The sequence below is a fragment of the Drosophila eugracilis genome, unplaced genomic scaffold, assembly GCF_018153835.1.
Source record: "Drosophila eugracilis isolate 14026-0451.02 unplaced genomic scaffold, ASM1815383v1 contig_1765, whole genome shotgun sequence".
Taxonomy (NCBI): domain Eukaryota; kingdom Metazoa; phylum Arthropoda; class Insecta; order Diptera; family Drosophilidae; genus Drosophila; species Drosophila eugracilis.
In genome coordinates this window covers 1,605,922-1,633,145 of record NW_024572605.1, presented here as the reverse complement: position 1 = coordinate 1,633,145, position 27,224 = coordinate 1,605,922, and the positions used below count along the sequence as shown (strand labels likewise).

Sequence of the window (27,224 nt, the reverse complement as noted above, 5' to 3'; positions counted from 1 at the left end):
GATTTTAATTAGACATCACATTTCTCGCATACCTTGGCCATTCTGGGGCCAGGTCTCGCCTAATTGGTTTTGCATTTGCAAATTAATTAAAATAAATACGGATAATAAGGGCCGCTTTTAGCCTTCGGTTCATAAGCCACAATAAATTACGAAAAAATCAAAAATAAATTATTCAAAGCGAACCGGTCACGTGTTGAATGTTCTCAAATTGCCCAACTAATCAGGTCCAAGGTCCGGCCTCCTGCTCATAAATCGTTTGTATTCTGGCCCGGGGCACTTTTTATTTGCTGCCTGACAAAGGAAAGAATGAAAAACATTACAGAAATTAGCCGAAAAGAATGGAAGGCAGTCGGGGCTGTGACGCCAGGGAAATATATATTCTGTGCGTACGAGAATACTGCTGTTCAAGCTCAAATTAAAGGCCAATAATACAGTAATAAAGTCGGCAGCCAGTCGACCTATGGACCACCTAAGCCAAGCCAGGCCAAATCGAATCGAATCACCCAGACACACGCACAAACCCACCTTGACAGGCCGCGCTTAAAAGTATTTATAAATTTTATATAATGTGCTCCCAGCGAGCGAGATACATCGCCATCCCCTGCGTGAGCTACAGATGCGGGCAATTAAATAGTTCTGGGGGAATGAAATAAATCAAATTTTGGAGCCATGAACTGTAAACTCTTCTGGACTTTGAAGTGATTCTCTAAATACTATAAGTTCTTTTAACAATAAATTATGTACTTTTTATTTATTACTTTTATTAAAATTACCCTTCGTATACTCGTATATAATTGTGATATGACTTCCTAATAGTTTTTAATATAATATTTTTATTAACATTTTTAACAAATCTCAAAGTGCTAAAACAACAGAATAGTCCAAAAAATCACATAACCCAACTTAAAATCGATCATAAAATATAATAATAATAACCTGAAAAGCACTACTTTCTTGCCCGCAACTGTCTATATGAGGCATGTACTATACATAAAGTACGACGGCTTGCCCTTTTTGGTGTCGAGCGGGAAGTAACCTCTATTATTTACCAATACAAACTAAGCTTTAAAAAGAAATGTAAAATTACCCGAAGCGCCAGCTGGTTTGATGGTATGGCCAGAGGGGGCAGTGCGAGCGGAGGGGCAGGCAGCAATCACCCTGCTGCCTTAGCTCCAGACAAACATGTGTATAATGTGTTTAATACAACAATTGTGTGGCTTTTTAGTACGCCGCGATGCGTGAGAGTGTGTGTATGAGTGCGGCTGTGTACCTGTGTGTGTGTATGTGACACACGCAACAGTTGTTTTTAGCGGGATGTTGCGAGCATAAAAGCTGTTTTTGCAGCAGCGACGCTTGCGCCTTGGAGCGATATGTTGCCTACTTTTCCGGGCAGGCCAGGTGATGCCGTTGCCGTGGCCGCTGTCGATGCCCGTTCATCCCCCTGGATTTCCTGGATTCCAAATCAGATGCCACCCTTATCGAAGAGCTTTTGGTATCTCAACATTTGGCGGGCATGCAACAAGCGTGTATCTGTATCCACGGCCGTATCTGTATCTGTATCCGTAACTCTGGCGCAACATATTTGCTCAGCAGCCTCAGCTGCGACTTCTGCTCAACATAACCATGGCCGCTCGGCTGAAGGCACGAGGATGCGGAACGAGCGGCACTCGACTTATGTACCATTTCGCACACTTGAGAGTTTTTAGTTCGGTTTTGGCAGAATTGATAGATACACGCAGCTCGCACCGCGCACAGCCAACGCCATATAGATATAGATACACACACACGTACACACCGATTTCGTCCCGCTTTCTGGCCAAAACCAAATCAACTGGCTTCTGCTTTAGCTTTGGCTTTGGCTTTGGCTTTGGCCCACATCGTGTCTATCTAGTGCCATCGGCCATCGGTTAAAGCCAGAAGCTGAACCACAATCACTGGCGAAGGCAGCAGCACGCTTCCAGTGGGAAAACATTTCGGCAGTGAATGCACGTTGATTTTTTTATCGGTCCGCAATTGTGATTTACTATATACAGCACGGCACGGGAAATTAACCACTGAACTGGAGTGAACTGAAACGGATATCGTAGGAAAAACGCTACTGTTTTCCCGGAGATTCAACGCAACTTGAGGTTTTGCCAGGCAGGTAAACCAAAAACACCCAAACACCCCACATCTTAAAGTTGTGTGTCCCGGCATTCAAAGTGCCAGCAAATACCCCGAAATTCGAGAATAAATATTGGTGTTTCATCGGAAAGGAGCTCAGGCCACTATACCGTCGGTGGTTCATAGTTCGTGGCTAATTGCTGGTGGCGAATGGAACTGACCGATAGAGCCACTTGGCCATGCCAAGCATAAGACCAAAGCAAATTCAATTACAATTACCCCAAAGAACAAAAAGGAGAAAAAATCCCATTGCTCATATAAGCTCATCAAGAAGTGCTCATGTGTACGTGCGATTGTGACTGTGTGTGACTGTGTGTGTGTGTTTGCGTGTGCCGGGGGCTCAATCTCAATCTCAATGGAGCTGGTGGATTCCGGATGGCGTGCAGGCTCCATCTGGAGTGTAAGCATTTGCCCGGGGCCTTGGCGAAAGGAAAGCCGTTAATGGAACGGCCAAAACAGCGATCCTTCGTCCTGTCAATTTGCCTGGGAGCCCAGCACTTCGCCAGCGCAATCCCACCTTCAATATCCCATATTTGGCTGCTCTTAAAGCAGCCAGCAGTGACTCACGGGCCAGCGATTTATTTGGGTCAGCTTATCTCACGATGCTATAAATGATTCATTGGCTTCCGTTTTTATTTTAGTCCAGCCACTCGTAATCCGCAATGTTCTGTGAACAATTGTTCGGGGACTAATTTGCTTTAATGATGTTTTAATTTCAGTCATTAAAAGAAGCGGAGTCGCCTCATGTGGTACGGAGTGCAGTTCATTTGAATGAGGAACTTGTGAAGAACTTTAAGAAAACTTTCAAAGATAAACAATATTTCTGAAATCCCTAAGTTGGTTTTCTAAAAACAAATACTTCGCAACTTAAGATAATTGAGTGCTGATGACGTTAAAAGACAAATTAAATTATTTAAAAGTATATCGTAAAAATCTTCTTTAGCTGGAGACATTAAACTAAAATGGATTATAAATACTTCCCCCTTTGTAAGTTTTCTTCGAAAAAGTATTGTTAGTCCTAGTAGGTCCTTTCTATTTCCAAAACCCTATCAAGTTTGTAATATTTTGATGAGTTTACAGATTAGTTTATTATGGAAAATAAGAAAAATCTTAAAACATCTTAATCTAAATGTTAAAAAAAGTTTTATTTTTATTATGACAAAACATATTTCTTAAGTGACTCAAATAAACAAAAATATTATTATGAACAATACATTATTTAATGCAAGTTGATAGCAGTTTAGGAGCCACAGACCTCTTAGTATACTAAGCGCCTTCCAAAAAGTATCTTTGAAGTCGATCTATCGCTTGTCACGCGCTCAGCTCCGTTAAAGAGAGTGCCCACCTTGGTTCGCTCTCCGTTCCATGCTCTCGCCGCTCTGATTTGTTTTCTTGAGGAGCTTGTGGCTCCCACTCTTGGCTCTCCGGAACTCTCGGCTACTCTCCGCGATTCTGTGGCCAGCAGCTACTTCTGATTCTTTCGGATCGCACCGCCTGCCAGGTTCAGATACAGATACTCAGATACTTCTCCTCGTCTGTCGACTGTCGCTTGTCGCTCGTTCGCCTCGCATTCGCACTCGCACTCGCACTCGCACGAATTTGTATCTCAGAGATTGTTTTAGTTTTAGTTTTAGTTTTTCTTCCACTCGATTCTTCTGTGTGTTCGCGTTCTTCTGGCCTGCCATTGCCATTGTTTCTGTTTCTGTGGGATTCCGTACCGTATCGTATAGTATCGTATCGTATTGTATCGCTGAGCGAGAAATCAGTTTGACGTTTTGCTTTGACAAGCAACCGTCGTCGATCGGGGATCGTGAATTGCGGATCGTGGATCGCGGATCGCGGATTGCGGACTGCGGATCGCCGCTGAATCTCGTGAATCTTAAACGTTCTTTTCTCGCCGGTCGTTGGAAGTAGAAGAGAGTTTTCCCTTGGCCGTAAGCGAAGTAGCAGAAAACAAAACCGAAACCTGAAACCGCTAACCAAAACCAAAACCAAATCCAAGTCCAAGTTGCACCACCCGCTGACCAGCGGCACACCCGAAAAAGTTTAGTTATCTCCGTGGCCGCAATAATCGACAATCATATTCCCCGATTTGTGATCAATATGTGTGTGTACTATATATCGGGGGTGCGTGTGTATTGTTCAGATTGAGTGTTGGCAGCAGCGCCGTAAATGTGAGCCAATTGTATCTCTCAGATACAGATACGTTGGCGGTGTTATCGCCGCTACTGCTCCTACTGTCGTGCCATTGTTATTATTTTTAATGCATTGAATTTGAGTTTTGCAGTTTACAATTCCGATATATAAATATTCGTGTGTATAATATATATATATATATATATCTGTAGAGTCGGGTCGGGTCAGTTGGTGGGTCGGTCGGTCGGTCGGTCCTACATATTTTGCAATATCTTGTGCGTCAACAACAGCAACAACATCCGTTCTATGAACGTGACCCCCGCGCATTAAAATAAATTCTAATTTGTGGAAGAAAGAGCAGCAGCGGCGAGAATGTTTTGTTATTGTTATTGCTGTTGCTGTTGCTGTTGCCGTTGCGAAGAAGTGGCCGTGTGTGTGGGGCAATATTTATTATGAGTGCGTGTGTCTGCCCGTTGTGTTCATGTGTATTTGTTTAATTTATATCTAGAGTCTAGAGTCTGATATAAATATTAAAATAAAAAGAAGCAAGAAGAAATACGTATGTGCATAAAATATCACCAGCAACAGGCGGCCAAAGCAACAACTACCAGCTGAACGACAAATTTTTGGTTTTGGTACGTCAACAGATAATGTATTGTATGGTATATGTACTCAACTCAAGTCGGACATACATTTTTGGGGTACGATTCGCTTAATTTGCGGCCGTTCGCTGTCCACACACTGTCGCACACAGGCCCAGGCGTATACAAATCAGTGGGGCCTTAGCCAAGGAATGTACGAGTTATGTATCCTTAAAGTCAGTTCGAAGTCAGTACAAGCCACCTTGGAGGTGTCAACGTCTGGCGGCTGCCCTCCAAAAAGATCATAAAACCGAAATAATAAAGTTGCAAATTTTCATGCAACTGGCGTCGCAAAAACATTTTGCAGTTTTCAATTTAACTAACTCACCTGACTTCTTATAGGCGCGACGGAGGCACATAAAAACCGCTTAAAATGTTGTGGGGGGCTGCAGGTGAGCAATGATGCCCATACTGGCCATAAACAATGTGAAAAATATCATTTCGTACTTATAAACCAGCAACGATAAGTTTGCAAATTGCGTTCGCATTTCGCTTTTCGTGCTCCGTGTTTCGCATTTTGCATTTTCGTTCAGCATTTTGCATTCAGCATTTTGCATTTTGCAATTCCAATTTCGCATTTCACCGCTGCCAAACTTATAGTTTTTATTTTTCGGCCATATCCCGCGTGGACTGACCCATTTCGTCGATTATCTAATGGCTGTTTACTATATACCCCAAAGCGAACATACCTACATGGACGGGTGTGTGTTTCTCTTCGGTTTCACTATCTATGCCTGTGCGATAGGCTGTCGCCCAATCAGTTGGCTGGCTTAATTAATTCTCGATTTTAACTGTTTATTAAAATGGATTGTTGCCGCTGGCGGAGGTGCCTGCTATTGTTAACAGCAAATAAATCCGAGTCGCTCGCGTGCATACTGATTGGGAGTTTTCAGAGGGGGGGCACTCACTATATACTATACTGCGAGTATACTGTACTAGAGTACACAGTACTCTCGCAATGTTTATTATGACTGGGGTTATGCAACACCACCCACCACCGACCAGTACTCCCACTCCCCAGCCACTCGTAACCCCGAAGTGTCTGCAGTTCGTCCAACTTTATGCTCAATGTTCGCATTTGATTGTATTTGTATTTGCATTGTCAACTGGGGCAATCTGCTCTATGCTGCTCTCTCTTTCACTTACGACCCATCCGTCTCTCTCTAATCTTCCAGGTTGCGACACTTTTCCCTGCTCTCCCATTCAACCATTTTGTTATATCTCACTTGAGATCGGCATTTGAAATGCAAATTTCCAACTGGCAAACTCTGTCAAATAGCCGGAAAAGTCCCCATAGATATTGTAAGCAGTCTTGATACATATATATGAACATCCTCCTCGATATCTATATATCTAAGTATGTTGGAGTGTTCTTTCATGTTCATTATTAATTAGACGTGGCCCAACCTTCCGCCTGTAAGCGATTAGTAGCTGTTCCATTGTGAAGCCTCAAGGCCCCCAAGATCGCCGTCGAATCTCGAGGATGCTGTAGGCTGCTCGTATAGCTGACACTCGTGACGCAAATTCTGAACATGAAATTCCTCGAAAGACCACCGGCAAGGTTGTCCATGGTTGGAGGACACATTCGAGATTATAATGGGCCATTAAGTTCTATATGGGGCTACCTCAGGTCTGCCCTTTTTCAGTTAGAGAAATCCATATTCGCCACTCTGTTGCCACATATTTTTATAGGTTTTTTATGGGTTTTCAGAGAGAAATATAGAAAGCTCACTGTTAGTATTATACAACTTGATTACAGAAACCGTCCTTAATTATTTCTGGCACACATTTAACTTGAATTGTATGCAAGAAATATGGTAAATATTGTTTCATAACTTCGAACAAAAAGCTTGTAAAGAGTACTTTTTCGTTCGCCGCCTTTCCTAATTAAGTTCTAACTGTTTTTCTAATAGTCAGCTTGGGAAAAGCGCATTGAATTATGGCAGGCTGTAAACTTAAATACTCCATTTCAACACCTGACTTCGAGTCAAATTAGGCATTTGTAATGGATCTCCGTAGACTACACACATTAAGTATCCGATACGTTATTTGGAATGGAATATATACCATATAGTAGGCGATCGGATTCCGATCAGTATATGTAAACAGACAGCCGAACCCCAGCGCGATCGGCAGCTGCAAAACATCAGCGGGCAAAAACTATTAGATACAAAATTGCTCAAATGCGAATTCGAATGCGCCGTGCGCCTTGCGCCATACGACATGTTCCATGTTCATCTTTTTTGGTCTCGGCCAGCTTTCCTATATGGGCCGGAGCCGGCTGCCAAATACCTGCGCTCTCGAGTAGGAAATTCTAAAATTCTATTAGGGGCTCGCGCACACAGGCGCCTCCTGATGATGCTATTATCCGAATACCCACTAGCACCTGCATACTAATAGCTCCGGGGTCGGGCTCAGGCTCGGGCTCGGGCTCAGGCCAAGCATCCGTGACTTGGCTGCATCTAATGAGTTGACGCTGACGTCGGGGACCGCTAATAGAATTTGGCACTCCTTGGCACTCGAGCTTTTAGTTGCATACCGAAAGGCGCCGCACAGGAACTCGAGGCCCCGATTATTAGACTGTGTGTGTGTGTTTGTGTACATAGCTTGGCAACGGGGCGGCTGAGCAATTGCAACTGCCTCGTCCTCGTCCTCGCCCTCGTCCCCGGGCGGCGGTAAACAAATTATGTTACGTCCACAGCGTTCGTTATTTATTTGAAAACTTAAATGAGGCTGAGTGTACGGCGAAAGCCATTACTTGTTCATTTTAATATGGTCGGGCTAAAAATAATTTGTTTAAATCAACAAACACACCATAGACTGATGTGTACGTGGAGCTGATTCTCGACATCTCTATTGTAGTTTTTTCATTGCTGGGAATGTGGATGAGTTTGCTTGGAGCTGAATCTGATTTGGATTCTGCACGGCGAGAAAATTGGAATGGAACTTTCTTTGGGCTAAAACTCAAAACGACTTTGACCTTCCTTAAGAGAATGATTCGAAGTTTAATTCATCTGCAAGGTCACACTGTACTTAGTTTAAAAGCAGATAAATTAGTATAATGAAGATGAGTCTCATGAAAACAGGCTTTGAAAGATTTAAAATTCAAATTCAAATCACACTACTCTTATCCAGCAACAGTAATGAAAAATTCCAAACGTATGAGCAATTTTCGTGATATATTTCTCCCTGCACTTGTGCTTCCGATTCAGTTCCTCCGCTCGCCTGTCTTCCTGTTTGTGTCTTCTGTTGTGACGCCTTTTGTCTTTGGCCCCAACAATGCAAACGGATTCAGACAGAGGGACGACAACAAGTGTCCTTATGGATGTGGATGTGTTTATGTACGAATGCAGATGAAAGACAGCCTTTCCCTTTAGCAAGTCAATCAACGTCGCCGGGGATAAGGACTATCTTTTCCGCCACACCCCCGACATGGAATTGTTTTTCCTCCCCTCGACTCCCCTCCCCTCCCAAAGGAAAGACATAAGACATCTCACTCGCAGACTTGATCTACCGAGCCCAGCTCCAATTGCCACTTGAAGTGGGTACGACTTTCGGTGACTAATCTGGAGTGTGCGCTCCCGTACTCCACTCCCGTATCAGTTGATTTGCTTCTTTCGCTTTCGTTCGAATTTTATCTAAATATTTAAAATTGGTTAGCAAGACACGAGCGAGCAACGGAGGGTTTTTCTATTTGCCTGCCCCAAGATAAAGCCCACTGACAGCCGGAATGTTGGTTGGAAGAGAAGAACAGGGCGACATCGACATTGCCATTGCCATCGCCATTGCCATCGCCGTCACAGATATGTACCCAAAGCTGTATTATATATGACACCCACAAATCCCCACAAGTCAATTGTTTGATACGTGCCACCGAGGGTTCAGACTATCAAGTTTCGCCAACTTTCGGGACGCGAACTTAATATGGCAGACAGGAGTCGCTGGCGAACGGAAAACGGAACGCAAATATAGCCTCTGACTGGGCATTATTCATATGCAGCGAGTTGGTCACGTTCAAGGGCCCCTGTTTTATTTTTATACTTCTCGGTGTTTTGTATTTTATTCCCTCGCCTTGGCTCCAATAATCATTGCCAATATTTGGGCTTTTATGAATTTATAACAATCACCAAGAGTTTTTGACAATTGTGCGGGTGCCCTGTCCATATTCGATGAGAGTTTCAATGAAACGGCGCTTGAACGGGGGACTCGGACTGGATTTCGTAATCGAGTTAAAACACCAGCTAGCACTGCAGCTCATTCATGTCATTTATCACTCTGGCTTATCAATGTCAATTAAACTAGTTTAACTAATTAAGCCGGGAACTATCTGAAAAGAAGGAACGAAAGTTAATGTAGGTCAGTGCTGGCTAAATGACTGAATAGAAAAGTTGGAAAAAGTTATTTATTAGAGAATTATTAAAGGCCTAGAGATGAACCAAGTTTTAGCCTTATGTACATTTGACAATCCCTTTGCACTTACCTAGAATTTCAATTAACCAAGACTCCCCTCTCCCTCCTTGCAGTTTTGTGGATCATGTGACCAGTCTCTTCGCTGGCCATCAGTCAATCAATCAGCAGACCGCAGCCCAAAAATGTTTCAATTATGTTATCGCCAGCAACAACGACATCGTCCAGAATCGAAACCATCGAACCAGAGCAGCAGCAACCACAAGAAGGCAGCAGCACTGCCAAGGCCAACAGCGTCGTCGGTGGAGCAAGCGTAAGCCGTGCCATCCCGGGAATCCTCCGTAGACCACAGTCGGCAGAACAGGAAACGAAACTAAAACCAAAATCAAAATCACAAGGCAACCAAGAGCAATTTAGCATAGCAACCGCATCGCAACTAGCCAGGCCGGGATCAGAAGCAGGACTTCTTAGCCATGGGCTGTTCGCCAAGCACCCTGCCCGCCCCCTCCGCCACCGGTGGTCCGGCCGGAGAGCGCGGATCCCTGCCGCTGGACGCCTCTGAGAAGGACGACAGTCGGCTGTTCTGCATCAAATTGAGACGCAGTCGCCTGCGTCGCTGCAGCTGCGGTGGCGTGACCTTGCAGCCACCCAGCGACGGAAATGGGAGCACGGCCGGGGACAACCTGTGCGGTCAGGTGCTCCTCAATCCGCTCCAGACCAAAAGCGAGGCCGACTACGAAAAGGTAATCTAATCCGCAAAGCCACTGTTCAACTCGTCGTTTGACCGAACTCCTGAACTTTGTCTTCCACCAGCTGAGCACCGGCAAAAAGGACTCGATTGTGACGGTCGCCGCCTTGGGCAACTTCACACACAGCGTGGTGCGACGGGCCACTGGCAGTAAGTAGTGCTAGTATTAGTAATCCTTGAGTACTTGCCATCTTTTTGAACTTCACATATTCTTTAAGAGACATACAGGGTCGTGAAATAAGAAGGAAGGAAGGGTCGTTGACCTTCAGTTCCTCTAAATGTTTCGCCATAAATATTTTTAAGATTTCGATTTTGCTTGATGATTTTGATAGAGTTTTTACTTTTAACCACATACAGATTTCCAAAACTGTCTGATTTTCTTCGGTGTTTCATTGACATTGAAACACGATCCCCTCGTCAGCATCATTTACCTAATACCCTTTAATGTGAGGCGTCAATTGGGCTTTGGTTACCTTCAGCACTCAATATCGGTTAATAATAACGATAGATAAGGCCTTTGATTGAGGAACTCTGCCTTCTCTGCCACTGCTTCTTCTAATCTGAAGTGACGATACTCCATCGTCAAGAGCTTCCGCTATGCTGGCTGATACCACTCGTAGCCAGCACTTATCAATGGGAATCTCAGAATCGGTTGCACATTTCTTTTCTTCTGATTTTCTAATGATTTACGATGATCCAAATTCGAGCCAATCAACTCAAGTGGCTGCCATAACTTACGACAGCTAAACGGGATTAAGATTGATTAGTGCGTTGCAGGGTGTTGGCAGTTAGTTTAGTTTCCAGAATGCAGAAAAGGTTTTGGCAGATGGATTAACATCTTGTAGGGTATCAGCAGTGCCTTGTGAGCCCTGCGCTTGACCAGGTAACCCGAGCCAAGACTCAGAAGAGTCAGCTGGCGCTTGTCGGGGATCCAAAGCGCAGCTGTTTTGTGTCGCCGTCCAATTAACAGCTCCCGCTCTCTCTCTCCCGCTGCTCCCGGTGCTCTGCTCAGAGAGCGAGTGAGCATCGGTGAAACTTGATCGCGCTCAGCGAGCTGATCAGATTGGGGTGAGTGGGTAGTGGGCGGTGGGGATCAGGGGGTGGTCAGTTCAGAGAGCCAGAGAGTGAGCTTCGTTTATCGCCAAAGCTCTCTCTCTCTCTCTCTCTATCTGCCTCTCTTTTTGGTGTTGCGGCAACAGCTGCTCGCCATTTATGGAGTCAGTTGTTGTAGATTCTTTCGCCGCGTCGGTCGCCCAGTCGCAGTCGCAGCCGCAGTTGCAGTCGCAGTCGACGTCGGTGCAACATCCCAGTAACTGTGCCATATAGAATCGGAATCGGCAGCTATATAGTCATCGCAAAAGTAACGAGCTGCATGCAAATCCCAAAAAATCAAATACACCAAGAGCTGGCCAGCTGCAAACTGGTCGCCTCAGTTAGCCACCTAATGCAGTTTCGGCCGCTTGAATTTGGCCAAGTCGTGCCTACAACACGCTAGATCGCATACAACATATAACATATAACCCAGGGCCAACCAGTCGTCGATCCAAAGCGATTGCAATTAAAAACGCATAGAGCCGACTGGAAATCATGTACGCGCTGAAATTCGATGGCTGCATTCGCTCGAGGTGGAAAAAAACAGCTTAGCGTGCTCTAAAATACAACAAAAGTGTACATAGCCAAGCACGAAATAAAAAAATAACAAAAAAAAACGAGAAAAAAAGTGTTAAAAATCAAAACAAACTTCACAACTAAGTGTGCCAACAACCGCAGCAGAAACAACAAGTGTAACGAGTAGCGATCTCTGGATAGATTTTGTTTTTCGTTCGGTCTCAGATACGCAGATACGCAGCTCTCTCCCTTCTTAGTTAGCCTCCAATTTGGATCCGTAGTGCCCATTAATAGATTTAGGCTTACCCGAAGTCGTACTGTGAAAAAACCTCAATTAATATGCAAAAATTCACATGACAATATCTGGTTTTCTCACAGACTCAGAAAGTCACAAAGCAGCAGCCGTATAAGAACAGAAGGAGAGCGAGATCGATATTAAGATCGAGATATGAGCGCTGCGAACTCGCACTCTTTATGTTCGTCCAGGTCCACCTTTAATTCAATCTCTCACGGTCGGTCTCTTTGCAAGCCCCAAACCCCAAACCCCAAACCCGAACCCCTGTAAACAATTGAACGCCCACGGAATGGCGCCAAAACATCAATCAAAGCCAAAGAAAACAAACTGAACGATCACTCGACTCGACGCTACTCGATTCATTATGGGCGGCTAATCCCACGCGTCAAAGTTCTGCAGTTTATCAGTGTTCCCGTAAATTGGGAAATTGAGCGATGACGGCTGTGTAGTCACCACAACTTTTGCCCGGCGTTTGCCAGTACGATTCTCGGTCTTCGGAGGTCTTACACAAATTACGTTCAGTTCAGCCACGTGAAGCGCTGGCTCTCTACGTAAATGCGAGCAGATTAGATTACCCCTGGATACTCCCTATCAATATATGTATGTGGCTCTTTTGGCCATATGTCCAGCGGTCGGCTATCGACGGCGAGTATCGCTGAGCCAAGAAGATCGGACCCGATAGAGCTGGCCAATTTGATTCCGATTTCAGGCCAGGGCCACCCCAGCCCTTGCCCTAGCGCGTCTAGCCATTCTGGCCATTCTATCCCCCGCAGATGTAGATTGTGCACGCGTTCACCTAGCTGTATCTGTATCTGTATCTGTATCTGCATCTGGCCGAGTACCTGTATCCCAACCTGTGCCGTATCTCATCGCGCACACACAGCCTAAACATCTGAATACTATGAGCAAACTTGCCTGATATTATCTTATCACAAATTAATTGGTCGCCATGACAACGGCCAAAGGCGCAAAAGGCCCCAAACCCGAAAGCCCCCGATGAGATCGGCCAGCGGGACTGGCCAAAAGCCCCTAATCCGCTCTTTGTGCCAAAGTTAGATTCACTCCTGGTCCCGTTCCTGGCGGGGCTTTCAATGGAAATGCACCTGCCTTTATAAGGCTAAGCGCCTTATATACGCCCCAAAAGTATCTCACGGATTGGCGACAGCCCACCAGACCGTTAGTTTTTGCCGCAGCGCATTTTTGCTGTTGCTGTCGCACTCGCTGCCACAGTCGCAGTCGCAGTCGCAGCCGACGTTGCTGCCGCTGGCAGTTTGAAAATCCGTGCGAGAATTATCATCTGGCAAACAGTTCTTCATACCGGATTAGAACGGACGTTTTGCCCAGTCCAGCTCGCGTTTTACTTCCATTCTGCATATTTGTATCTGTGCCAATTTGGATTTCGGCTTCGGGCTTAGCACCGCTCTGTTTTCTATTCCCCGCGATTCGGCCTTGTCAATCGATCGAGTGAAAAGTATCCCCTTCAAGACTTAATATTTAATGAGCCCGCCTTTCGCGCAATCCTGTGTGTGACTTTGTACTATGAGCAGCAGTGTGTGTCCAGGCAGTAAGTAACTTGGGCCACCGAGTCCACTAGGTCGAGGATATATAGTTGTAGGACCCAGTTCCAAGAGTCCCCCAAATCCAGAGACGTCAGCGGCTGCTGGCCGCCTTTTATCTAAACAATTTATCGATTTTCGTTTAGATTACAACGCGTGTGCCCCCGCCCCTGTACCTGCCCCTGCCACCCATTCCGCTCCACTTTACTCCCATGGCTGCTCCGAAAAATAACACAAACGATAAGATACACCCGACCCATTTGAATAAGCGCAAATATACTGTCCCCATGTACATGGATCTCGTACTGCTCATATGGGTACACACCGTACCGTATACTATATGGCAGTACGGATTCGACTACGGGTACTCACTTTCCGTACTTTCCCTGGCTAGTTTTTGTTTATGCCCCACTCGGGCTATTTATATTAAGTGTGCTGAGCACACATGCTGCCGTATCTTGTGCGCTGTATGAGAGTGTGTGTATGTATAGGCCCGTGTGTGTGTGCATGTGGGGCAGTTTATCATTACGCACTAATTGTGTGAAATCAATGCCGCAGCCAGATAAACAAACTATTGCACATAAATGACAATTAACATAATGCCACCAAAGTAATCCGAATTTGTGTGACTTCATTTGCAAAATAGCAAAGGCAACGGCAAAGGCAAAGCAAGAGCCGAAAAACAGAACAAAATAAACACAAAAGAACAAAAAGGGAATAAACAAAGTATAAAGTACAGCGAAAAGCACAAACAATGATAATTTCCAGCCAGCCGAATTTGGCTGGATCGGCGACGACCACGACCACGACCACGGCCACTAGTGCTCATATGGGCGAGGAAAGTGTCCCCATTCCTGGCACTTGCAATTGCGGGGGAGTGGGCGTGGTGGCTGCTGCTCTGGGCCCCAGACAATCCCCAGCTCCATCCGTGGAGCCAACAACAACGTCCACGGCCACATCGAAGGCACCAACATCTACGGCACCAGGCAGAGATTCATTAACGCGTCCGGCCTCCGAGTCCGAGCTAAATGTGGGTAAGATTCCTCCGCTTGCCCCTTCAACTCTTCGGGGGTTCAAGTTGAGCTTGATGATGCGGTTAACATGCGTGTCCCCAGGGGAGCGGGCGTGGCTATGGTTGCCTTGCCAGAGGGTTCCTGGCAATTAAAAATCAGTCTGAAAGTTTTCTTCATCAAGTTCCCCAATAGATGTTAGCAGCTAGTTGGATTTCCACCTGCTTGGCCAAGTACATCAACTTAAAAGTTAAAGCAAGCAATCGAGCATTCTAGTGGCAGAAAGTGGAAAATTATATGCAGATTCCGTGGGATAGAGCTGACTGAAACTAAATGAAACATTCAAGAGGTGGAAAATGAAAAAATGAAAAAATGATGAAAGCCGATTCCGTAGAATAAATTAAACTGAGTGCGAATTAAGTATCATAGTGGAAAAAATTAGAATTAATTAAAACAGTTTCCACAAAATGTAATTCAGCTGCATGGAAAAGCGATGCCGCAGCGGAAAATAAAAATACCAAAAAAACTAATTCCAGCGAATTAAATAAAGCTGCAGGCATCAAATATTATAAAGTTGTGCCGGCGAAATATTCAATAGAATTTATCAGGAAAATTATAAAATACGTTTCGCAGCGATATTTCACATCATAAATTATGAGAAGGCCAAACAAACATGCGGAGACTTTTAGTAGAGCCCAAAATAGACCGAAGTGAAAATGGTTGAGAATTAGGCAGAATTAGGCAGAAAGTAAATGATTAGAATCTGGTTATGGTTAAAAGAATGCAGGGGATTATCAAGTATTTACTATAGAGCTCTTTCGCATTTTTATCGAGCTAGAAAATTCAGGGGAAGAGCTCACCATATGGATACGCCTTATCAATTTAAAAAGCCCCAGAACAAAACCTAAAACGACTTGTTGATAACTTTAATTTGCTTGCAGGGGGAATCCGCACAAAAGCCTCGAACAAATTTCGTTACACAGAAAGTTTGTTTGGTCAATCATTTGGGGTCTTAAAAATTGTTCGGGCCTAAGCATACATAACTTGCGAGAAGCCACAGAATTTTAATTTCCCCAAAACTTTGCCAAGGAATTCAACTTTGGGAATGCCTGCGAAGGTATGGCAAACTCCAATATGGATTGAAATTTTCATCCTAAATGTGTGCAAAGTACATACATGAAAGTAAACATGCAGATACTTCAATGGTTTGAGGATTATTGAAGGTTCAACTATTGGTTTAACCTGCAATTTAATATTTCCTATGATTCACAGAGCCAGTTGCCATGGTTTTTTGTTTTAGTTTGCTTGCCGCAGCATAAAATAAAGTGGGATGTTGGTCCTGCGGAGTCCCGACCTGTTTCTCATTAAGTGAAATACAATTTGTGCGGCTTAGTTCCTCGGGGGTTCCTGTTGTTCAGTCGGTCGGAGTGCCTTCGTTGACAGATAGGAAGCCCGAGCCCGAGCCCCAGCCCAAACCAAAGCCCAAGGACCGCCCCCAAGGACCTTTGTACCCTTTCGCAGGCACACGTGTGTGCGTGCGCCCGTTTATAAAGTGTTTCTGAAATGCCAACGTTTATAATTAAATAAAACGTGCAACAAGAGGAATTAATGTGCGTGCGTGTCCCTGCCAGAGTGTTGGTGTATAAGTGGATATGTGTATGTGTGTGTGTGTGTGGGCCAGTGACCATTCATTTTGATTGTGGGCGTGCTGTGGGCAGCCCCCAAGTATGCAATGCCATGCGAGCCCTCGAAACGCACAGAAATGTAGCATACTTTTCAGAGAATTTTCCTCTTCTCTCTAAACGATTCCGCCCCCCCCCTTTCTGGCTCTCTTCCTCAATTTTCTTTTCGTACTTTTTGCACAGGCACAGGCACATCGGGCACCAGTTCATCCGGCGGCGGGAACAGCCGTCCAGGTCACCGCAAGTCATCGCTCGCCCTCGCCCTAACCCCGGAAGATGAGCCGATGGACGTCTACCAGGTGAGTTGCCAACCCTTTTACCCATTACTGATTACTGATTCGAGGGGGAACGGAACCGAACCACATGGTTGTTACGTCTTTGATAAGGTATCTTATCTCCGTGCGGAGAGCGCTGCGCTTTTCGGTTTACATTCCGCTTTAAATAGCCGCTCACCAACACTTGCAACAAGATATATGTGTGTTTTGCCTATAAACAATATACTGCCAGGCCAGAGAAATCAAATCAATTAACATTGAAGGTGGGAAATCAAAAGGCAAAGAAAGAGATTATACCCCCGATAGACGCGAGTCGATTCATTCCGTTTCAGTTCGGTGTTTGAGTGTCGCGAAGTCGCCTAGTTTCGACCACAAAACCTGTGAATTATTTAGAACTGATTCCGTAGATACCGATTGAGATCGATTCCCAGATACAGACACACACCGATCGAGATTGTCCCATTAGTCAACGGCGGCGTTGTGGAAAAGTTGGAAATGCCACTCGCGACGCGCTTCCATTCGTCTGTTCGTGGAGCTTATGCAAACAACTTGTTATTGATCTAAGACATTGGACCTCAAGTGCCGAGTGTAATTGCCGCTGTCATTGTTATTGCGACACGGATTGGATCGCTTCACTCTCTCCGAGTGGCCGAGTGTTGTTGATTTATAATTAGCAGAATGCGCAATTGCTTGCCAAAATTCAGCAAAGTCTTCCGCCGCAAGTCCTCCGCAAAGGCCTCTGCGTCGGCCGGCCGTGAAAATCCGTCGAACGAGCCGGACTCCGATACGGAGCCTTATGCCATCGCGGCTATATCCAATCGGAGTGGCGATAACCGTAATGAAACACCCAGGCCAAGACCGCTCGCAGATGATGATAGCAGCCGCAGCCGGCTGATAAGCGCCGCTCATTTGGATTTGGATTTGGACTCGGATTCACCGGCCATGTTACCGGCCATACCTCCGTCAACGAATGGAGGCATTCGGCCAAAGAGCGAGGGTGCCTGCCCGGAAATGAAAGTGGAAACGATTTCAGCGGCGGCTCCTACTTCAGGTCCAGTGGCCATTTCCCTGCCATTTGTCGGACGGAATTCGAGTAAAACGCCCGAGGAAATGGAGCTGGAATACGAGGCGAATGTGGAGGCCGAAAGTCGCGACATAATGACCCCCCTGCGCCGCAAAACAAGGCCCCAAAGTGTGTCCTTCGGCGGAGGACGCACTGCGCTGCAGCCGGAAATAGTCGAGGTCATACGCAGCCTGGACGTTCCGGCCCTCCTGCTAAACAATCTGAACCTCGAAGGGGGCAGAGAAAGAGAGAGGGAGAGTTACGTGGAGCAGGAGCTGTCAGCCTGCCACGACCATGAGGACTCGGTGGTCCTTCGGCGCAAGGTCAACTGCCTGGAGCGGAAGGCGCACAGCCTGTACGAGCGGCGGCTGCCCAAGGTGCCGAAACTCCATCTCCTGGTCGCTGGCAAGAAGCCAACGGAGGAGGAGGAGTTCAGGACTTTTCAGGTAGCTTTCAGCTTTCCCAGGACCAACTTTTACTCTTGGCCCATCAATCTGCCGCCTTAGCCGTGTCTTATGCCGTTTTCTCCCGTGTTCGCCCTTGTTTCGCTGTGCGTGGAAAATGTTGTGATACATTTCCGATTACATTTTCATTCCTCTGATTGACACTGAGCCCAACCCACCTTCAGCGGATTTAATGTGCTCGTATTATAAATCTGCAGCATACGAGCGTGCCACACATAAGTCAGAATCAGCAGCGAGCAATTTTATTTTAATTTATCATCATTTAAGCGACACGAACGACGCACACGCATTGTTGTGTCACCGGTATACCGGTAGGGGGATGCCCAGGTATACACAGATGCCCAGATACTAAGATATCCGGATACCCAGATACAGACATTCGCAATACGAAGCCGGGTTAAGCCCTCTTATTTTGACGGCAAAGCCGGAGGAGCTGCAGATTTATATTAAATTTTACACGTTGTCTCACCTGCTCGGCTCTGACATCCCACCCTCCTTCATTTTCCTTTTCTCTTTTCATGTCCTGATGCAGCGAAATCTCATGGACCTGAAGTATCCAACCGTACTACCACCGAATCCCCCACTTAAGGTAAGCCCTCTTCGGACCACTTTGAACAGAGGCAATTCAATCAGTGCAATGGCTTTGACCCGCCCTTAGGCCCTCCTGGTTTTCCACAAGTCGGACAGCATCTGCGAGGCGATCACCGCGGCCTGCCAGCGCCACCAGCTGGACGTCACGCTGGTCAAGTCGAAGGAGGAGGCTCTGGACACCCTGCAGAAGTCGTACGCCAGCGCCCAGTGCTACCATCTAATCATAATTGATGCGCGTTCCACCAAGAACCTGGATGCGGAGCACATTGCGAGGTGGGTCTGGGTCTGGGATAGCGGGTTGGCAAATGTGAAATGGGTTTTCGGGTCGAGTTTCGGTTGGGTTGGCCAAACTTCTCAAAACTTTTCCATTTTCATAAACTTTTCACTTTGCAATAAAACTTGCTGTCTCCTCTGCTCGCTTCCGTCCCCACAGAACCATACGTCACACACACGGCCACCATTTAACGACAATAATTGCAGTCTGCAAGAAGAGGTGAGTAGTTCGGTGGCGCCACAGTGTTGCTACTTGCCACTTGCCAGTTGCCAGTTGCCACTTTCCACTAACGACTTACGACTTACGACCGACGACTTTTACAGTTTCTTCGAAAAGGATGATGTGCTAATTGCTCTATTGGACGCTGGCGTTAATAGAGTAAGTTTCCGTTAATTGCCCCATCAGAGAAAAGGAGCCCAAGCCAGAGCCAGAGATGCTCTGTGAGAAACAGATGCTACAAGTCACCATCTTGTGTATTCCACAGTGCGTAGCGGAGACGACCAACCTGGCCATGTGCAGTGTGGAACTGAAGCAGATACTGCACTCCATCATCCGGCCGCACAATGTCATGTCCACTCAACAGGTAATCGAGTTAATGTCCCACCGCCCCTGGCGCCAGGACGCACTGTCACAGTGCCATTCACTTCTGCAAATTAATTCAATTAAATGGAAACGCTGCCCTGCAGGGCAATGAAATTGTAAACCCGCCTGTAACCCCTTGCTTTCCAATCCCATTTCCATTCCATCCCGCAGGCCCTCTACACGGCTCTCCACCGGCTGAAGGAGGTGGTGCTCATCACGGACGACTTGCTCCGGATCCAGTACGCGAATCGTGCCACCGAGAGGCTGCTCAACATGCGGCTGGTAAGTGGGTCGTCGGCTGGGGGAGGGAGGGTGGATTGTTTGCGATTGCGGCATTAATGAGATTTCCGCGTTGGACAACAGGACGAGATCATTAGCAAGCAGCTGGAGGACATATTCGTGTCGGACCTGTCCACCATCAGCGAGCAGTGCAAGAACATCAAGGAGTTCGACGGCATCCTGACGGTGCGCCGCAAGAGCCAGGAGGGGATACCGATGCACGTGCGCGTGGTCCCAGTGGCCTGCATCGGCAGGTAAGTGTTTTCACTGGCCAGGGACCAGTGACCAGTGACCACTTCCTAAAGTCCACTTCAACCCGCACCCGGTTTAATTGGCAATTTTGTACCTACAGCGCCCCCACGCACCTGATTTTCAACTTTGATGTGCCCGGCGGACAGATGGACTTCATAGCCACGCTGCCGCAGCCCAAGGAGGCACCTCGTGGCTCCCTGCACTCGGTGAGGCGCTGCAGCTTTGATGTCCGCTCCATTGCCTCGGACGGATTGCGGAGGACCAGTCTGGCCAAGCTGACGTCCCTGCCGCTGGAGGCCCCCATCACTAAAGTATGACTCCGCCTCATATTTGGGTTGTGGCTGCAGCACGTTGCAACTTTTGGGAGGGCTTTTGGGAGTGCCTAAATTGCTAAATTGTCGTCCGTGCCTGTGCCGTGTGGCAGTGTGGCAGTGTGTCCGTGTCCGTGCCTCGTCTGCGTGTGTGTGTGTGTGTCCTGGTGTCCTGTCATGCCCCGTAGCATATGCAGCATTAGCAACGGCAGCAGCAGCAGCAGCAGCAACTGCAGCAGCGACAGCAATAACATTAGCAACAATATTTGCACAAGCACATGCACACAGACCATCCACACACGCACACCCCGACACCGGCACCGACACACAGTGAAAGTTGAGAGCAAATGCATTTTCCTGATTGGAGTAGTGCTAACTTTGGCTATCGGAGATTGGAGATGCAAAGGCCATGGGATGACGGCAGTCACTCTGCTTTTAATTATCCAATTAACCACTCAAATTCCCGTAATCTAGTCAAAAGGATCTAGAGCAGAGTGGCGCCTGTCCTGGCAGGGACCTTCAACTGGCGACATCTCTAATTAAAACGAAAAGAGAATGTATATATATAGAGATAGCACACTCCAGGCTAGCTAAATGTGTTTGGTGGATACTACCAACTCTGGGTCAATTTTTAACCCACATTGCCCCACTGTTCTCACCCATTCGAGCTCCTAATTTGTCATATATTTAACGCCCACTAATCCCAAATTCAACAGTAACAGCTCATCTAAACCAACATTCAACGTTTATTCTCTTTTTATCTCTTAATTGTTATGTTCTCTTTTTTACTTTTATGTTTTGTGTACTCGAACAATGAACCAACTCATAAAAATATTACAAAAAATGTACCAAACTGTTCGTTCGCACGTTCTCGCTCGCTCGCTCGATTTGCTCGCTGTGCGTCGCTAACCAAAATAAAATATAAAAAACAAATACAAATTGTACAAAACTCAAAACCAACAAACACAAATGAAAAACAAAACAAAAATCAAAAACAAATCAATCGCAAACAATGCGCCCTCGCACATTAGATAATCAATTTACTATCACAAGTACAGGAGAATTGTTCGGCCGATGAGGCGCGGCTCATAGACAAGGTCTTGGAGTTCCTGAAGCGCGAGGGACTCTACAGTCCACAAATGAAGGAGATCCGGACGGACGATCCCATAGCCACCGACCTGATTGGTGCCCTGCTAACAGTAAGTGAATCCTTGATCCTCGTAATCATATCTAATCGAAATCAATATTCTCAGGGACCCAGCGTGTACTCATCGCGCCGCAGCTCGAATGACTCCATCATACGCACCGGCAGCTCCACAAGAACTGCCACGATTGTGCCCGCCAAAATGAAGGTGATTATTCTGGTCAACATGCCACTTTAACTTACTTACTAATTGTTATAATTGCAGTCCAATCCCATCATCATGGAACTACTTGACGAATCTCTCAGCTGGGACTTTGATATTTTCAAATTGGAGGAGATCACCGACTACCACCCGCTGCTCTATCTGGGCATGGAGATGTTCCGCCGCTTCGACGTCTTCGCCACCCTGAACATCGATGAGAACGTGTGCAAGGCCTGGTTGGCCGTGATCGAGGCCCACTACCGAAAGAGCAACACATATCACAACAGCACCCATGCCGCGGATGTCATGCAGGTGGGTTTTGGTATTACTAAACTATTTCTAAATAATTTACTAACCTTTTAACCCTCTGTAGGCCACTGGCGCTTTCATCACCCAGCTGTCCAACAAGGACATGCTAATGATGGACCGCATGGAGGAGGCAACTGCCTTGATTGCAGCCGCCGCCCACGATGTGGATCATCCTGGTCGCTCCTCCGCCTTCTTGTGCAACTCCAACGACGCCCTGGCAGTCTTGTATAACGATCTGACGGTCCTGGAGAACCATCATGCGGCCATAACCTTTAAGCTTACTCTGGGTGAGAACTCAAACGACCTTAAGCCCTCTGCTCTCATGAATCTAAGTTACTTTTCATACTTCCAGGCGACGACAAGATCAATATTTTCAAGAACCTGGACAAGGAGACGTACAAGTCGGCCCGCAGCACAATCATTGACATGATCCTGGCCACCGAGATGACCCGGCACTTTGAGCACCTGGCCAAGTTCGTGAGCGTATTCGGCGGAGAGGAGCCCCGTGAGGTAAGACCCATTATAATTCTATAAAAACATAATTACAAATGTTGTGTTGCGATAGCACAACTCCCAGACGGATGAGGAAACATCGATACTCATGCGCCGTATGCTGATCAAGGTGGCCGATGTGAGCAATCCCGCCCGACCAATGCAGTACTGCATCGAGTGGGCCCGACGCATTGCCGAGGAGTACTTCATGCAGACGGACGAGGAGAAGCAGCGACACCTGCCGATCGTGATGCCGATGTTCGATCGGGCCACCTGCAGCATACCAAAGAGCCAGATCGGCTTCATCGAATTCATCATACAGGACATGATACACGCCTGGGAGAGTAAGTTTGGGGATCTGATATCCACCAGATCAGTGCCTAATGCAGATATATATTCCTTACAGGCTTCATCGACATGCCTCAGCTGATCACCTACATGCAGATCAACTACTCGCAGTGGAAGAAGTACGACGAGCAGGGGGTCAACACCCTGGCGGAGATAATGGCCAAGCAGCCGCCGGTGGGAAAGATGGCCAACTCCAAATAGCATACGGCCTTCCGGAGATTGTTCTCGGGTCTACTGAAGCCACTGCCGGCCCAGGCGCCGGGCACCTCCACGATTGGCGAGAACGAGATGGAGGACGTGCTCTAGTGACGGCGTCGAAGGTCCTGCGACGTCTGACTCCGGACCCGCAGTCTCTCGGCCTGATCCTCTCCTCTCACAGAAGTCGAAGCTCATCCCGGTTTGAAACCCAACCGCAACCCACCGCTCCCCGGACTGCCCCACACATATCTCTCAACGGACCAACGGACTGGGCGGGGGCCGGGACAGATGGGTGGCTGGCTCACGAAAAGCGGTGCCAAGCGGTGTCACAAATGCGGTATCATACAACACAAAACAAAACAAAACAAAGCAAAACTAACTAAGGCAAACAAGTAAACAATTATTGGGCTGGACTCAAAATTAAATGTTTAAGATGCATCACAAGAAGCGAACTTTCTATTTCTATATTAATATACCATGTGAGTCTGTGTGTGCGTGAGTGTGTATGTCCCCTCCATCCCCTCCAAGTAAATGTGTATGTGTTTAGGCTAACCACAAGCAGACTAGCATGCTAGCAAGCTAGCCGACTAGCAGACTAGCCGACAAGCAGACTAGCAGGCTAGCAAGAATCCCACAGCATATTGACCAGAATATATGGCGTGCGCTCAACTGTACCTGTCAACGGTATAACGTATAACAGTATAACGGTCTTGGTAACCCTCTAGCGGTACATATACCAATACAACAAGCATGTAGTTCTCTCCCATCATGAAGACAATCTCTGTTAAATACTGCAAAGCCAAGTAAATATATATTTTAATTGCTGTCCAAGTCAGATTTGGATTTGGATTTGGACTCGGATCGAGTAGAAGGCCATAGCTAGACGAAGACTATATACATACACATGCATGCGAGATCGCGGCAAGCACTATATATATATAACATTAACTACTATCACTATAGACTAGCTAACAACTACAAGTTAAACAAAACTGAAACAAACTAATTCGAATCCACTCTTGAGACATATGAAATCCTATGGGGCCCCTTTTACTACCTAATTATCTAGTTAACTATTTTCCTAACTGAAGAGGAACGAGGAAGAGAGACGATGATGAGCTATCCTAACTAATACTATTAATGTTGTTTAGCTTTCTAAGCATACGGTATGAGAAATCAAACTAAACGCAAATGTTTAACAATTAAGTGAAATCCTTTTTGAAATCTTTTTATCTAATTGACTGAACAAATTACATATACATATATAAACCAGATCTATTAATACGAATCGATAATACGTTCTTGTTATAACTAAAAAAAAAGGAAAATGGAAAAAGAAAATGAAATGGAAAAGCAAAATAATATATACAATATACATATATACAATTTATACAACTTTTACGAAGCATATTATATATTTATATATGTCATACGATATCGGCATTCATTCACAGAGTTACAGTAATTTGTATGTGTTACCGTTACCAAGGTGTTAAATCCCGTGCTTCAGAATGTTTTGATAGAAATTATATACACGTATACAAGTCCCCCGACAAGTCCCGACCTCCTGAACTGTCCCTTGGCAAAGTCCCTTGGTCTAGTTAGTCCTCCCCTTAAATCCACACTTTCCGTTCCCACACTTCGTATCACTACTGACCGACCACACCACATTAAACCGAAATAAAACCAACAAATCTGAGCGATAGGAGAATATAAATGTATATGCATATTCAATGTTGTTAATATGTGTGTGTTTCAATTGTATGTATTGGATTAAATCGCGTAAATTGCAAATGAAAAACAAAAACCATTTACATGTTATGAAGAATATATGTATACATAAATATATATACATATATAGATACGGTACTACTATATGTTTCTGAACACAAAAATGATAAATCTTTACATACAACTATGTATATTTGTTACTACATCTGTTTGCTCCTTGCAGGTTAAGGATTATAAATGTTAAGATTTAGTCAAATTTATTGTAAAAACCAAACAAACACAACAACCAACAACACAAACAAGAAACAAAAACAAAATGCAAATAATACAAATAAAAATCCAACAAAATGGAAATTATCTACAAAAAAACCAATCGGAAAGAAAGTGAAATGTTTGGGATTCGGGTCAAGGTTGAGCAGAGTTGCCCATCTATCTTCGATCAGCAGCCCCATTAGTATTTCATTCAGTCACTTGTCAATATTCATAGATTCTTATGGCATTAGCACGAACCTCTCTATGAATGTTAACAACCTGTTTTGCAATACTAAAGGCTGGCATTCTTCCAACTTAACGACTGCCCAAATCTGTGGGCTTAATTTCACCTGGCCGCCTCAATCAAAAGGTAAACAACGCGAACGTTTCCAGCCCAAAAACTTTCTTTTGGCGGTCCCATCAGTCCCAACCGTCCCAACAAAGAAAGTCTTTCAGTCTTACAGCACGATTGATTCATGCAGCCAAAAATCGTGTCGCATATGGACACAAACGAGTCCGGTTACGCGTTAATTGCATAATGTGGCTTTGTGTTTCGGCGATGGCTGCGTGACTATAGTGCCACAGCCCCCATTAAGTTGCTAAATGCAGATCATAATGGGTTCCGCTTTGAGCTCTCTCGACGATCGTGTCACGATTGCATCTCCAAGCTGAGAAAAGGCCCGAGATTCTGCTGCCGATCGATGGGTGTTTCTGAGGCAGCGTTTAATGCGGTTCCAACTGCTGAGCCGATCAGTTCGATTGATCGCTTTCCACTTGAGCTTCAGTCATCCAAGATATCGATCCAGTAAAGATGCCCCAGTCCAGCTTCTTTGCCAAGAGCGTCCCCTTCGACCAGATCGACAAGCTGGCCATCAGCGGCGGTTACTCCTCGATCTTCGCCAGCAGTGAGCCGGCGGTTCCGGTAGTTGGAAATTGGGAGCAGCGCTTCTGCCGCCTGGCGGATACCTTCCAACCGGTCCTTGATCGCGTATACGACTTTGAGGTTCGTCATGACGATGTATGGATTGTTACCCTTCCGAAATGCGGCACCACCTGGATGCAGGAGCTGGCCTGGTTGGTGGTAAATCAGTGTGACTTCGAGACGGCCAAGAGTGTGGATCTCACACTAAGATCGCCCTTCCTAGAGTGGGTTTATCAAATCAGTCTCTGCAGTCTCAGAAAACTAATCTCTTCTCTCCAGATTCAACGGAGTGGTTCCCAATGTGCCACACGACACCATCGCTGCAGCCGATGCCCTGCCCTCACCGCGCTTGATCAAATCCCACCTCCCTGCCTGGATGCTGCCAAGGCAGATCTGGACCAAGAGACCCAAGATCATCTACGTGTATCGCAACCCCAAGGATGCGGCCATCTCCTATTTCCACCACTGGCGTGGAATGGTGGGCTACCAGGGAACCAAGTCGGACTTCATGCACTCCTTTATCGATGGCTATGTGAACTTCACGCCCTGCTGGCCTCATGTTCTGGACTTTTGGCAGCTGCGCCATGAGCCAAACATCTTCTTCACCAGCTACGAGAGGATGAAGGGACAGCTGGGAGAGGTTATATCCGAGGTGGCTCAATTCCTTGACCGCAAGGTAAGCCAGGAGCAGATCGAGCGGATGAAGCAACATCTCTCCTTTGAGAGCATGCGCGATAACCCCGCCTGCAATCATGTCAAGGAGTTCGAGAGCATGAAGGCAGCTGCCGGACGGGAGGTGGAGGAGTTCAGGTAAGTCTTGGGATAAACTGACCATTGAAAAGGACTCGCCAGGAGCTGGCTAATCAGCACTTCCCCGCACAGGTTCGTTCGCCGTGGAGTCGTGGGCAGCCACAAAGATGAGCTCACCGCCGACATTATCCGGGAGTTCGATCTCTGGTCTGACAGCAATCTGCGGGATTTTAAATTGAACATGGATGACTTTGCCAACTACAGCAAATTCGCTTCCACGTAATTCAGCTTAATTAGTTTTTGTATAATATACTCGTGCATTGGTTAAACTTTGTTAATAGTCTGTAAGTTGTGGTGATATACGCTTAATAAATAATTGCTTCCCCTATATTATATGTAAGTTAATGGTTTATGACGGGTTGTTTACAGTATTGCGGTTGGCACTCCATTATCAGTGGTTTATATGCCATTATCAACAGCTACTCCAATGAACATGTAAAAGAAAAATAGCTACATATACACTTTTCAAGAGGTAGGGA

The 27,224-nt window shown here is 46.1% G+C and overlaps 2 protein-coding genes across 11 annotated transcripts; both read left to right on the top strand.

The window, feature by feature from the left end:
* Positions 1 to 1,887: 1,887 nt before the first annotated feature.
* LOC108109092 (high affinity cAMP-specific and IBMX-insensitive 3',5'-cyclic phosphodiesterase 8) lies at positions 1,888 to 25,127 on the top strand. Of its 9 annotated transcripts, none has more exons than XM_017217471.1 (20): positions 3,715 to 4,097; positions 4,808 to 4,934; positions 9,464 to 10,090; positions 10,161 to 10,245; positions 16,430 to 16,545; positions 18,581 to 18,637; positions 18,707 to 18,912; positions 19,073 to 19,132; positions 19,237 to 19,291; positions 19,398 to 19,496; positions 19,667 to 19,777; positions 19,859 to 20,028; positions 20,127 to 20,337; positions 21,396 to 21,536; positions 21,591 to 21,689; positions 21,747 to 21,995; positions 22,057 to 22,279; positions 22,345 to 22,502; positions 22,558 to 22,828; positions 22,891 to 25,125. In XM_017217471.1, exons 3-20 carry the CDS (start codon positions 9,821 to 9,823, stop codon positions 23,031 to 23,033), a joined length of 2,724 nt encoding a protein of 907 aa, XP_017072960.1. In that variant the 5' UTR covers positions 3,715 to 4,097; positions 4,808 to 4,934; positions 9,464 to 9,820; the 3' UTR covers positions 23,034 to 25,125. The 9 variants fall into 9 exon arrangements, with proteins under 9 accessions (XP_017072959.1, XP_017072960.1, XP_017072958.1 ...); XM_017217469.1 differs by having other exon boundaries at positions 21,369 to 21,536; XM_017217470.2 differs by lacking the exons at positions 3,715 to 4,097; positions 4,808 to 4,934 and adding an exon at positions 1,888 to 2,143 and having other exon boundaries at positions 21,369 to 21,536.
* A 619-nt stretch (positions 25,128 to 25,746) lies between these two features.
* On the top strand, positions 25,747 to 27,073 carry LOC108108911 (sulfotransferase family cytosolic 1B member 1). 2 transcript variants are annotated; one of them, XM_017217161.1, is made up of 3 exons: positions 25,747 to 26,159; positions 26,215 to 26,745; positions 26,803 to 27,073. In XM_017217161.1, exons 1-3 carry the CDS (start codon positions 25,825 to 25,827, stop codon positions 26,966 to 26,968), a joined length of 1,032 nt encoding a protein of 343 aa, XP_017072650.1. In that variant the 5' UTR covers positions 25,747 to 25,824; the 3' UTR covers positions 26,969 to 27,073. The 2 variants fall into 2 exon arrangements, with proteins under 2 accessions (XP_017072650.1, XP_017072649.1); XM_017217160.1 differs by having other exon boundaries at positions 25,810 to 26,159; positions 26,818 to 27,073.
* The last annotated feature ends 151 nt before the right edge of the window (positions 27,074 to 27,224 follow it).